The 12,046-nt window shown below is 44.4% G+C and overlaps 1 protein-coding gene across 1 annotated transcript; it reads right to left on the reverse strand.

Annotated features, from left to right (window-relative positions):
* Positions 1-296: 296 nt before the first annotated feature.
* LOC308610573 (interferon regulatory factor 6-like) lies at positions 297-11,418 on the reverse strand (the record flags this gene model as incomplete). The annotated part of the gene is made up of 4 exons (XM_081259657.1): positions 11,201-11,418; positions 2,412-2,617; positions 1,404-1,479; positions 297-300 (listed from the first exon to the last, which is right to left on the reverse strand). Exons 1-4 carry the CDS (start codon positions 11,335-11,337, stop codon positions 297-299), a joined length of 423 nt encoding a protein of 140 aa, XP_081115783.1. The 5' UTR covers positions 11,338-11,418.
* Positions 11,419-12,046: the final 628 nt, after the last annotated feature.

The following is a 12,046-nucleotide window of genomic DNA, read 5'->3' on the forward strand; positions in this document are numbered from 1 at the left end:
GGAAAAAAAAAAAAAAAAAGGGAAATCATGATCCTGGAAATGGGTTGCATCCTTTTAAGGGGTGAGAATAACAGAATGAGTGAGCCAAAGATTTGGGAAAGGATCTCACATTTCCAAACGTCCAAATCTTAAATTTGCACCAAGTGGGAATGTAGCTGTGGCAGTATTAACCTGAGAGAGCTCTATGATCGTTGTCTTTACTCATCACTTGGTTGCAAGGTTATAAATGACAGGGTAAGTGAAGGAGGGCAAGTAGACAGATAAGAGTCATTTCCTGATTCTCAAAAGAAGGGGCATCACCTAGGGAAGGGGACTGCAAAATCTACAGGAATCCTCTTCATATACTAAATTTTCTAGGTGGCAAAAGTATCTCCTTTGACCCTAGCAGCCAGATGGAACTTAGAAAAGTAGTGAAAAGCTACTCAACTGAATGCAAGTCATAAGACTAGGAGCATGTCAGTGAAAAGTTCAAGGGAAGATGCTGTGGAAGAGCAGTTCACCTTGTGGTTGAGCGTCCTCAGAACGTGCAATGGGAGGTGCAGTACCTGCTCTGTCTCACAGGGACCCTCCAACCTCTAAACGCATCTTTCCTGGGAAGCTGAATTCAAAAAGTCAATTTTAAAAAAAGATAGGGCTTCCCTGGTGGCGCAGTGGTTGAGAGTCCGCCTGCCGATGCAGGGGACACGGGTTCGTGCCCCGGTCCGGGAAGATCCCACATGCCGCGGAGCGGCTGGGCCCGTGAGCCACGGCCGCCGAGCCTGCGCGTCTGGAGCCTGTGCTCCGCAATGGGAGAGGCCACAACAGTGAGAGGCCCGCGTACCACAATAAATAAATAAATAAATAAATAAATTTTAAAAAGATAAAAGTCTCTAGTAGAGAAATTGTATCAGAGCCTAGTATTAAGAGCTGTAGAGCCACAAGTTTCCCATGATACGGCCTTAGCAGAGGCTGTTAAGGCAGTGACAGAAAATTTGTACCGAGGGAAATAGCAGAAGAGTTTGCCTACAATTCACGAAAATGCTCCCTGCACTTGGCCTGAAGGAAATCAGCAAAATTTGTAACAGCTTGTGTATTTGTATGCGGGATGGAGAACGAGTTTAATTTTTTAATTTCTCTGAATTATCACGTAAGATTCAGAAGATGCTCTCTCTGCCTAGAAGCCACCCCACTGGGATAACTATGCCTACGGAGTGCCTTTGCCTATGACTCCTACTTGCTAACAGACTGGCAGCCTGGCCCCAGGGCCTGGTCGCTGCTCCCAGTGCAATGGTGGATATGGTGTCAACGGTTGCAAAATCAAAGCCCCTTACATCCTCTCCATGCCTCGGTCCCACCCCCCACCCCACTCACCATTGATGTTCAGGAAGGGGAAGGTGTCCTGGATGGGAACGTGGTGCTGTGACTGGTCCAGCTCACCTTCCTCATCTTCTTCATCCACACCATTATCTTTCTCATCCCAAGGAGCAGATCCAGTGGATCCTACCCGAGAAACACACACACACACACACAAAGGTCAAAAGTGAGGCGCTCACGTTGCACTGTCATCCCTGCAGCCCACTCCCAGCTCCTCCTACGGAGCCCCAGTGCAAGCTCTCATCCCCTCCCCTATCCAGGACCTGCAGACCCTACTCCCTTCTCCTAGAAACCTTTTAATTCCTACTCTAAACCCCTTTCTACACATTCGCATCCCTTCTAAGGACCCAAGGAGCACAGCTTCTCTCCTCTATAAGCTTACTGTGAAGACAGACCCTTCCCTCATGGCAGAGCCTCACTAGATTCACTGGAGGTCAAGTCTAAATTATCTGGCTCTTAGTCGGAACTGGCTCAACATTGAGTAAATATAGGGATCAGGTGGTATTCTCCTAGGAAAAATACCATACAAATTAAATGATCACTTACCCATCATTTATAAAGAGAACTTAATAGCCTTCATAATGTCATGGCAATTGATTCTTAGAACAGCCTTTGAAATACGCAGGAAAGATGAGAACCCAGATTTTATAGTGGAAGAAGCTGAGGCTCAAAATGTTGAATGACTTGATTCAATGTCCCACAAGTAGTGAAATAGAAAGACCGAGGTTTATAACTCAGACCTTCTAAGTTTTAAGCCCTCCTTCTTCTAAACTACCTGGCCTCTGTTCTCAGTGTTGAGTCCCAAGAGAAGTTATTTTTTATAGAACTCAATACCCCCTCTTCTTTCTAATGCTTTACTGTTCCACTGGGTGGGCAGGAAGACTGTGCTGAGTTTATATCTTTTGTTCTCTGGGTTCTTTCTAGGGACAGCATTTCTTGCTTTATTTACCAGTCTTCAACTTTGTAAGCGAGGCGACTTTCAAGTCGACTATCGCTTTAAGGGTCCAGCCCGGAACCTGGCACACTGTCCACCTTCTCCCCAGCAGCTGGGGCCTCACCTGGGTTAATGATAGAGCCCTGGGGCTGGGGGATGTCACACACTTGATATATCTTCACTGGGTTCATGGGCACCTCCTTGGTGCCGTCGTACATCAGGTTGAATTCCCTGCTCTTGTTGAGCGCACAGCGGAGCTGGGCCTTCCATTTAGCTGGGTCAGGGTCGTCCACCCCTTCCTGGTACTTCCCCTGTCTCCACAGCCCAGGCCTGAGGGATAGGAAACTGCAGTGAGTGCCTGATTGTTGCCCAGAAACACTGGAAAGTGTGCCCGCCCTCCCTCATACAGACACAGATACACACAGCCCTGCCTGACCGCCCCATCGCCCCAACTCCAATTTACAGAGACTGCAGCAGAAAACACCACGCTGGGGACCAAGCAAGGCAGGGCCTGAGACAAATTCAGCCAAATGCAAATACAGTATTTTAAAAAGAGGAGTCTCATCTCAAGTGCTTGTGCCAGCATCATCTGTCAAGACTACAATGGCCTTAATGAAGGGTTAAAAATAAAGAAAAATCTGGAACAAGTATACACCAAAATACTAATGGCAACTTTTGGATAGCAAGATTTCAGGTAATTTTGTTTTGTTTGGCTTGCCTTATTTGTTTTTCACATGAATTGCTTATATAATAAGAAGAGAAAGGGAGGTGGCATATGATATGAAGAATTTAGGCTTGCAGTTCCCTCTCCCTTCAGTCTTTAACCTGATGCACAAATAACTGTTGAAACCAAGTACCTTTAGGAGTAGCAGCCCATAGGAGGGCAGGAAGCACGCTCTGGGGGTTCAGCTGGCCTCAGTGCGAGGCTGAGGGCCTCAAGTCCTAATAAACTCACACCACCTGCCTTTCCCTGCTTCCTCAAACTCCCACATTGGGAACATTTTGCTGGGAACACCAGTGGCTGGTGGCCTGGGCCAAAACCAGTGTGGCCCCGCCTCTCTGGTTTTCAATTTCCAGGTCTAACAGGCATCTATGTGTCTGTTCACGGGATATCAGCCCTCCCCCACTGTTAACGTATCTCAGATGTCTACACTTTCTTCAGGGCTGTGACGTATGTGCTGGTGCAGAAAAGGGGGATGTCTTTTGCAGAGGACTCAAGATCAAGAGAACGAGATGGACCGGCCAGACTGCTCCCACTTGATGTTAGGAAGATAAGGTGGCCATGTAGTTAGAATTCTGCAGGGGAACATAGCCTATAGAGTCTATGGGTTTGCGGATCCACAACTTTTATTTTTTCAGTAATGCCAACCAAGCTCGTAAGACACTGACATATAATCCAGAATGCCAGTCTACTCGTTTTCAAAGGGGGATAAAGCTGGTCAGTGACCAGCATGGTTAAGTCCAATAACCTGGACATAACCATGTATGATCTCAACCAGTAACTCCTGTATCTGGTTTCTAATGACAATTCCAAGAACATAAGACCCACTCAACATTTAAATCCAAATTTTCAGATGACTCCAAAGCTAAATGGAAATGATTTGATATTGAACTCTAAATCTGCATTATCTAGACTATCTCTTACCCAGTTGGGTAACCCAGAAGCGACAGTAAGAGGCTCCTGCTTTCCCAAAAATCACAGGGCATAAAGATGAAAAGCACTGGAAAGGCAAGACCCCCAGTGAATTTGCAAAGCTGCTCTTGTGTCTTTTTCTTTTTGACCTTGAAGCCAGGAGAAATTCTAAAAATACAAATGTATTAATTTTTAAAACTTGACTTTACTGAATATTGTTCAGATCCCCAAGCCTACAAAAATAATTTTATTTTTTTAAAAATGCTCCCTCTTCAGACTATACTACAAAGCTACAGTAATCAAGACAGTGTGGTACTGGCACAAAAACAGAAAGATAGATCAATGGAACAGGATAGAAAGCCCAGAGATAAACCCACACACATATGCTCAACTTATCTTTGATAAAGGAGGCAGGAATGTACAGTGGAGAAAGGAAAGCCTCTTCAATAAGTGGTGCTGGGAAAACTGGACAGGGACATGTAGAAGTATGAGACTAGATCATTCCCTAATACAATACACAAAAATAAGCTCAAAATGGATTAAAGACCTAAATATAAGGCCAGAAACTATCAAACTCTTAGAGGAAAACATAGGCAGAACACTCTATGACATAAATCACAGCAAGATCCTTTTGGACCCACCTCCTAGAGAAATGGAAATAAAAACAAAGATAAACAAATGGGACCGAATGAAACTTCAAAGCTTTTGCACAGCAAAGGAAACCATAAACAAGACCAAAAGACAACCCTCAGAATGGGAGAAAATATTTGCAAATGAAGCAACTGACAAAGGATTAATCTCCAAAATTTATAAACAGCTCATGCAGCTCAATAGCAAAAAAACAAACAACCCAATCCAAAAATGGGCAGAAGACTTAAATAGGCATTTCTCCAAAGAAGATATACAGACTGCCAACAAACACATGAAAGAATGCTCAACATCATTAATCATTAGAGAAATGCAAATCAAAACTACAATGAGATATCATCTCACACCAGTCAGAGTGGCCATCATCAAGAAATCTAGAAACAATAAATGCTGGAGAGGGTGTGGAGAAAAGGGAACACTCTTGCACTGCTGGTGGGAATGTGAATTGGTACAGCCACTATGGAGAACAGTATGGAGGTTCCTTAAAAAACTAAAAATAGAACTACCATATGACCCAGCAATCCCACTACTAGGCATATACCCTGAGAAAACCATAATTCAAAAAGAGACATGTACCAAAATGTTCATTGCAGCTCTATTCACAATAGCCCGCAGATGGAAATAACCTAAGTGTCCATCATCGGATGAATGGATAAAGAAGATGTGGCACATATATACAACAGAATATTACTCAGCCATAAAAAGAAACGAAACTGAGCTATTTGTAATGAGGTGGATAGACCTAGAGTCTGTCATACAGTGTGAAGTAAGTCAGAAAGAGAAAGACAAATACCGTATGCTAACACATATATATGGAATTTTTAAAAAATGTCATGAAGAACCTAGGGGTAAAACGGGAATAAAGACACAAACCTACTTGAGAATGGACTTGAGGATATGGGGAGGGGGAAGGGTAAGCTGTGACAAAGCGAAAGAGAGGCATGGACATATATACACTACCAAATGTAAGGTAGATAGATAGTGGGAAGCAGCCGCAGAGCACAGGGAGATCAGCTCGGTGCTTTGTGACCGCCTGGAGGGGTGGGATGGGGAGGGTGGGAGGGAGGGAGATGCATGAGGAAGGGATGTGGGAACAGATGTATATGTGTAACTGATTCACTTTGTTATAAAGCAGAAACTAATAAAAATAAATAAATAAATAAATAAATAAATAAATAAAATACAAAAAATACAAAAATAAAAATGCTCCCTGCCTCAAAGGAGTTTACAATCTCTTAAAGGAGACAGATGAGTCAATAGATCAGAAATATAGATACTATGTAACACCAGTAAAACTGCCTAATCCATAAAGAGTCGGGGGGTAGGTATGGTTGGCCAAGTTTATCAGAATTTATGATTCTAGGGCTGAATCTTGAACATGGGTAGAAGTTAACCAGGTGAGAAGCGTGGGTCACGATACTCTAAGCAGAAGAAGCTTTATGGGCAAAGGCAGAGGCTGAAAAGCACAGTGCTTAGGGGACCTACAAGCAGTTCAGCTTGCGTGGAGGCAGCATGAGATGAAAGTCTGGGCTTGTAAGTAGGAACCATGCCAAGGAGTTTGGACCTGATTCTTAGAACACTGAGAACCACTGAGAGATTTAAGCAGGTTGTGATGGGATCAGATTTAAGTTTTAGAACGAACCCTCTAGCTGCAGGACTGAAAAGGGTTTAGAGGGAGGCAAGGCATGAAGATAACACATAGTCTCTATATAAACCATATAATAGTGTCACTAGGGTCTGAACTAAGGAGGTGGCGGTAGGGATAGAGGATACAGGTAACGAAGGAGCCGTTAAAGACGCTGACTTGACACAGCTTGATGATGAACTGAGTCCTTGAAGAAGGTGAGAGAGAAATCAAGGATGATTCCCTGGTTTAGGGTTTGGGAGACTGGGTGGGGGGTGATGCTGGCCACTGAGATAGGAGCAGGTTTAGAAAGATGATTTCCCTTTGGAAATGTCGGAGTTCAAATGCCTGTGGAAGGCCTAGGGGAGGAGGCCCAGCATGCCCAGGGCAGTTTCTTATCCCCACTCACCTCTCACATCACCTGAGGGACTCTCCCTGCCTGCCTCCAGCCTGGAAGAAGGTCCACCAGATTACTGACATCTCTGCCCTGTGGGCAAGGACCAATTTCTTTTCATTTCTGTATCCCTGCTCAGGCTTTAGCACACAGTAGGTCAATGTGTATTTGTTGAATTGCCTCAAATTTACAGAAATACACTTCTTGGGGAATGAATAAGTTGCTATTACGGATGGAAGACCAGGAAAACAGCTATGAGCAGAAGGCCAAGGAGACACTGCAGAAAGTGCTGGAGGAGAAAATGCGTGCACAACAGCAACTGCAGAGCAAACAGGTGTGGGGATGCTCCATAATCCTTGGGGCTGGGAACCCTGGGGCAGTCTGGGTGGCAAGGGAGCCAGCTGCACAACTCCCTGGAACCCCCAAGGCACCACCCTCTCCTCTGATCTCCCTCAGCGGTCCCTGGCCCTGGCCGAGCACAAGTGTGAAGAGTGGAAGAGCCAGTACGAGAGCCACCCCCAGCATGCAACTGTCCCCTACCCTGCCAGCCCAGTAATCATGAACGCCGTCTTCCTTCTCTTTTTTACAATGTGGTACATATGGATTTTTTTTGAATGAGATTTAACCAGCTTTTAAACCTTTCTTCTTTCTAACAATATCAGTACTCTCTGACTCTCCAAATGCACCTTTTCAAGTTGATTTAATTTATGGAAAAATCACCCTTCATACTTTCCCTTTCTTTTTTAAGCTTCCCCATGGTAGTGTAATGTAGTAGAAGGAGATTTGGCCTGGGAGTTTGGACACCAGGGTTCTAGCGGCAGTAACCCACAGTTACACACGTTATATTATTAAAGAAAAAAGTAACTTACAGAAATGTATGAGGCCATTATGCACATACACACAAATATATATTCACTCATATATCCATAAAAAAGTAGTCTGGAAGGTTCTATAAAATGTTAAAGGTGTTCATCCCACGGTGGAGGAGATATACGTTAACTGTATTACCCTCTTAAATTTTTACAGTAAATATATATTACTTTTATAATTTAAAAAGCCAAACTTTTCATTTTTAAAAACCTAAAACATGAAAGAAAACTGGAAAACCAACAAAATTAAAACAATCCCTAAGTCTGAGGCAACGATTTTTTTATCCGAGTCCAAGTGATGAATGAAAATACTAAGAATGGTGTGTGACACCTTAAAGTATAGAAAAAAATACAGTAAGGCAAGTAGGCATTAAGATAATAGAATATAAAAAGTTACCCAGATATATTCAGACAATGGACTATTATTCCAGTAATAAAAAGAAATGAATTACTAATATGAGCTACACGGATGAGTCACAACATGAGGAGCCAAAGAAGCCACGTGCAAAAGGGTACTTATTGTATGCTTCCATTCATATGAATTTCTAGAAAAGGAAACACTAATACATAGTGAAAGAAAGCATGTCAGTGGTTGCCTGATGCCAGGCCTGGGAAACTGACTGTAAAAGGATAAGAAGGAACTTGTTGCAGGTATTGGAAGTGTTCTGTATCTTGACTTTGGCGATGACAATATAGATATACACATTTGTCAAAACTTATCAAATTACACGCTTAAAATGGGTACACCATGTTGAATGTAATTCATACTTCAATAAAGTTGATTTTAAAGTTAAATTAAAAAGTCACCTATGGGGACTTCCCTGGTGGCACAGTGGTTAAGAATTCGCCTGCTAATGCAGGGGACGTGGTTTCAAGCCCTAGTCTGGGGAGATCCCACATGTCGCCGAGCAACTAAGCCCGTGCGCCACAACTACAGAGCCTGTGCTCTAGAGCCCGTGAGCCACAACTACTGAGCCCGTGTGCCACAACTAGCGAAGCCCACGTGCCTAGAGCCCATGCTCCACAACAAGAGAAGCCACCACAGTGAGAAGCCGGCGCACTGCAACAAAGACACAATGCAGCCAGAAATAAATAAATTAATGATAATTTTTAAAAAAATAGTCACCTAGATGTCTGAGTGAGACAGAGTCCCTTTCAGCTTTCAGTCCCAGCTCTTCTCTGAAGCCTCCCCTCGTTTACCCTGGCAGCATGTGACCACTTTGCATCTCTTTAACACCTTATATTTATCGGTTCCATTCAGATTGGATGCTTGAAAAGTTTTGTATATTTTATGTCTAGCTTCCATTAAACTTGGTTCCTCTAAGGCAGGAACAATAATCTCTTTCATAAATTGAGACCATTACAAAAACAGAATTATGTTCCCTTTCCTCCCAATCAGGGGAATTTGAAGTAGGATTGATGAAATCCTGGAAATCGTAAGCAAAAATGTCATTTCTGCATTTTTATGGCCACAGGGTCCTGTGTTTTCATCAGATTCTTGAAGATATCACAGAGCCCAACAATGCTAAGAATCTCTGCTTTGAATCCATGTGCTTTGACCCAGCTCTGTGGTACAAGGCACCCTGCCCCTGGGGCAATCTGTCTGTGGTCCCTGCAAAGATGATAAACCCACATCACAGACACTCACTCTTCTGCATGTCAGTGGACTCCACTGCCAGCTCTTCCTCCACAATGACGTCACTATCGCCATCTTCAAGATTCATTTCTGTCTCATCTAGAACACTGTCTTCCTCCTCTTCCTCCTCCTCATCTTCCTTGGAGACATCCTTTAATGTGGCAAGTAGTCTGTTGTAACCAGAAACTTGTTCTGGTTCACTCTATGCTTCACTTTCAGAACTTGAAGTATCTATAAACTCTCTGACTAAAAGGAAAATGGGGATTTTAAAAACAAAAATTATACTGGTCTTGTTGCTACCCCACGACTATCATCAGGCCCACAGTGGAACCAAGTTCAGACTTTTCTAAATAAAAACTAGCTTTTCTGCAAATATGCAATCCTATCTATTCAACCAGACCGAGCACCAAATTTGTTTAAAACAGCTAATCTAGCTATGATTCTAGAAGCGCTTCCTCTTCTTTGAACTGCTCATGTTCCACATGGGAAGACAGCAAACTAAACACATGGAGCTTTAGGTTATAAGGCGATCTAACCTATGTGTCAGACATTTGGCACCTTTAAAGGAGCAACAGGAAAACTTACAACAAAAAAGTACTTTATTTCTGAGTCTGTGGTAATGAAATAAGACCTTTGATGATTTTGCACTCTATTTTATGTTAAGCAAACATGACATTCCCTCTTAGGATTCACCAAGAGCCCTCTGGTAAGCCTCCTTAACAGGTTCTAACAGGCTAATCTCTCAGGACAGTTCCATACTCTATACTACATTAGTTATCACAATGGCATTTTAACAGACATCTGCACTTAAAACTAAGCAATATTACTAAAATATAGCTTACATCTAAAATCAAAGAGAGTGGAAATGTAGCCAAACTTTAGTACCATATATAATCTTAAAAGTAACAGTCCAGAATCTACTATCATAAAGAAGGTATAAAGCATTACCAGTTGACAAGTCTGTGGTTTTGTTTCCTTTCTGGAAACCCTGAGAAGAAACAGGCAATGTTAAACTTTAACTACTAGTAGGTAGCAATTAGGAAAAGTCTAATGATACAACTTTAAATGAACATGGCAGACTATACCGTTATAAATACATTATATCTATTGTCAAGTAAAAACTCCATATGCATTTGGACAGGTTTTGGAAGGATACGCCAAATAGATAATAAGAGACGAATGAAAAAGTCTAACAAGACCACATGACAAATACTACAGTCACACAGTAACAGGCTCTCATCCAAAAGATGGGAAATTTTGGCAAATAAAAGCCCTCGGGGTTCACCTTTTCTAGCAAATTTCTTAAGTAGACTATCCCTCTAACTGTTGATAAAGCAGCCCAAAGGGGTGGGATGAGCACTAAGATCATAACTGAGAGTCTGGACACTTAGAGAGGAACCCACAACTACCCAAACATTAGTTTCCTCATGGTCATTGAATAGATAGGTGATGTCGAGGGTCCCAAGCAATTCTTTTTTTATTTTTTTTAACTTCTTTAATTTATTTATTTTGGCCTGCTATGGGTCTTCGTTGCTGCGCCCGGGCTTTCTCTAGTTGCGGCGACAGGTGGCTTCTCTTGTTGCGGAGCAGGGGCTCTAGGCTCGCGGGCATCAGTAGTTGCACCAACCTGGCTCAGTAGTTGTGGCTCGCGGGCTCTAGAGTGCAGGCTCAATAGTTGTGGCGCACGGGCTTACTTGCACCGCGGCATGTGGGATCTTCCCGGACCAGGGCTCGAACCCCTGTCCCCTCCCTTGGCAGGCGGATTCTTAACCACTGCGCCACCAGGGAAGCCCCCAAGCAATTCTTTAAAAACATAGAAAACGAACACAAGCTTATAAAACCTCTGCCCAGTCGCCACACAGGAGGCGTGCCGTCTAGCATAAAACTACAGGCTCAACAAAGGGTAGGAAGACCGGCGAAGAACCCCACCTCAGGCGGGAAGCCGCCAGGATCCCCGGGCGAGCTAGGCCGGCGCCGGGGCAGCGTGGCACGCGGCGGGAGCTGCCCTGTCACTACCCCCGGGGCACCGGCGGACCAAACGCGGGGACACGCGGGCTCCCACCGGGAAAGGACGCCGGCAGCGCCGGTCCCAGCCTTGCCTCTCCATACCTGTCATAGAAGGGATGCTCCTCGCCGAAATCCCTTAGATGATGCTTCTGCTTTTTAGTTAGGGAGTTGAGCAGCTGGCTCTGGCTCCGGCTCCGGCTCCGGCTCCGGCTCCGGCTCCGGCTCCCGCGTTTGCCCATGGGGAAGACGTCAAGTCAGCCAACCTCCAAGAACCGCGTTTTTCACCTGGCAGTCGTCTCGTCAACCCACTCACGCGGGATTGCCAACGGCGCTTTACGGCGGAAGCAGGGTGCCATAAAGCAGACCCGCTTTACGTCGCGCTTGTACGACAGGCGTTAGAACTTCCTGTTTCCCATTCCGCCCCCTAGCGAGGCGCTTTGGAAGCACGCGCACGCATGCGCAGCTGTTCTCTGAGCCCCGTAAGGAAGGCAGGCAAGGGAGGCTTCGGGCTTCCCCAGGTATGTCAATGGGTGGGTGTACTTTGTGCGTCTGTTTTGGCTGTGAGAATCAGCCTGCATAAACGTGTAGTAACTGAGATGGTTGAATGCAGTGCCTTTCTATTATGCCATAATACAAATACCAACTAACATTTAAGGCTGCCGGTGCATCTCAATTCATCCTCACAACAGTAAACAAATAGACCTTGTTAATAAGCCTGATATTGGAGATGAGAAAGCTGATGCTTACAAAAGGTTACATACACACTAGCAAGAGAGGAGATGGAAACCTAATTCTCTCTGGTGCGACCACAGGCTTTTCCCACTAGGATCTGCCACATGCGTGTGCTGTGTGAAGAATGAGGACGCAAGGCTGAGATCCCCGCCCTTACCCTACCCCCTCATTTTCTGAAAGTATTGCAAGGGCCCTTGGTAACACATCTGTTCTGGC

Source organism: Mesoplodon bidens (assembly GCF_964165515.1).
Source record: "Mesoplodon bidens genome assembly, contig: HAP1_SCAFFOLD_707, whole genome shotgun sequence".
Lineage (NCBI taxonomy): Eukaryota > Metazoa > Chordata > Mammalia > Artiodactyla > Ziphiidae > Mesoplodon > Mesoplodon bidens.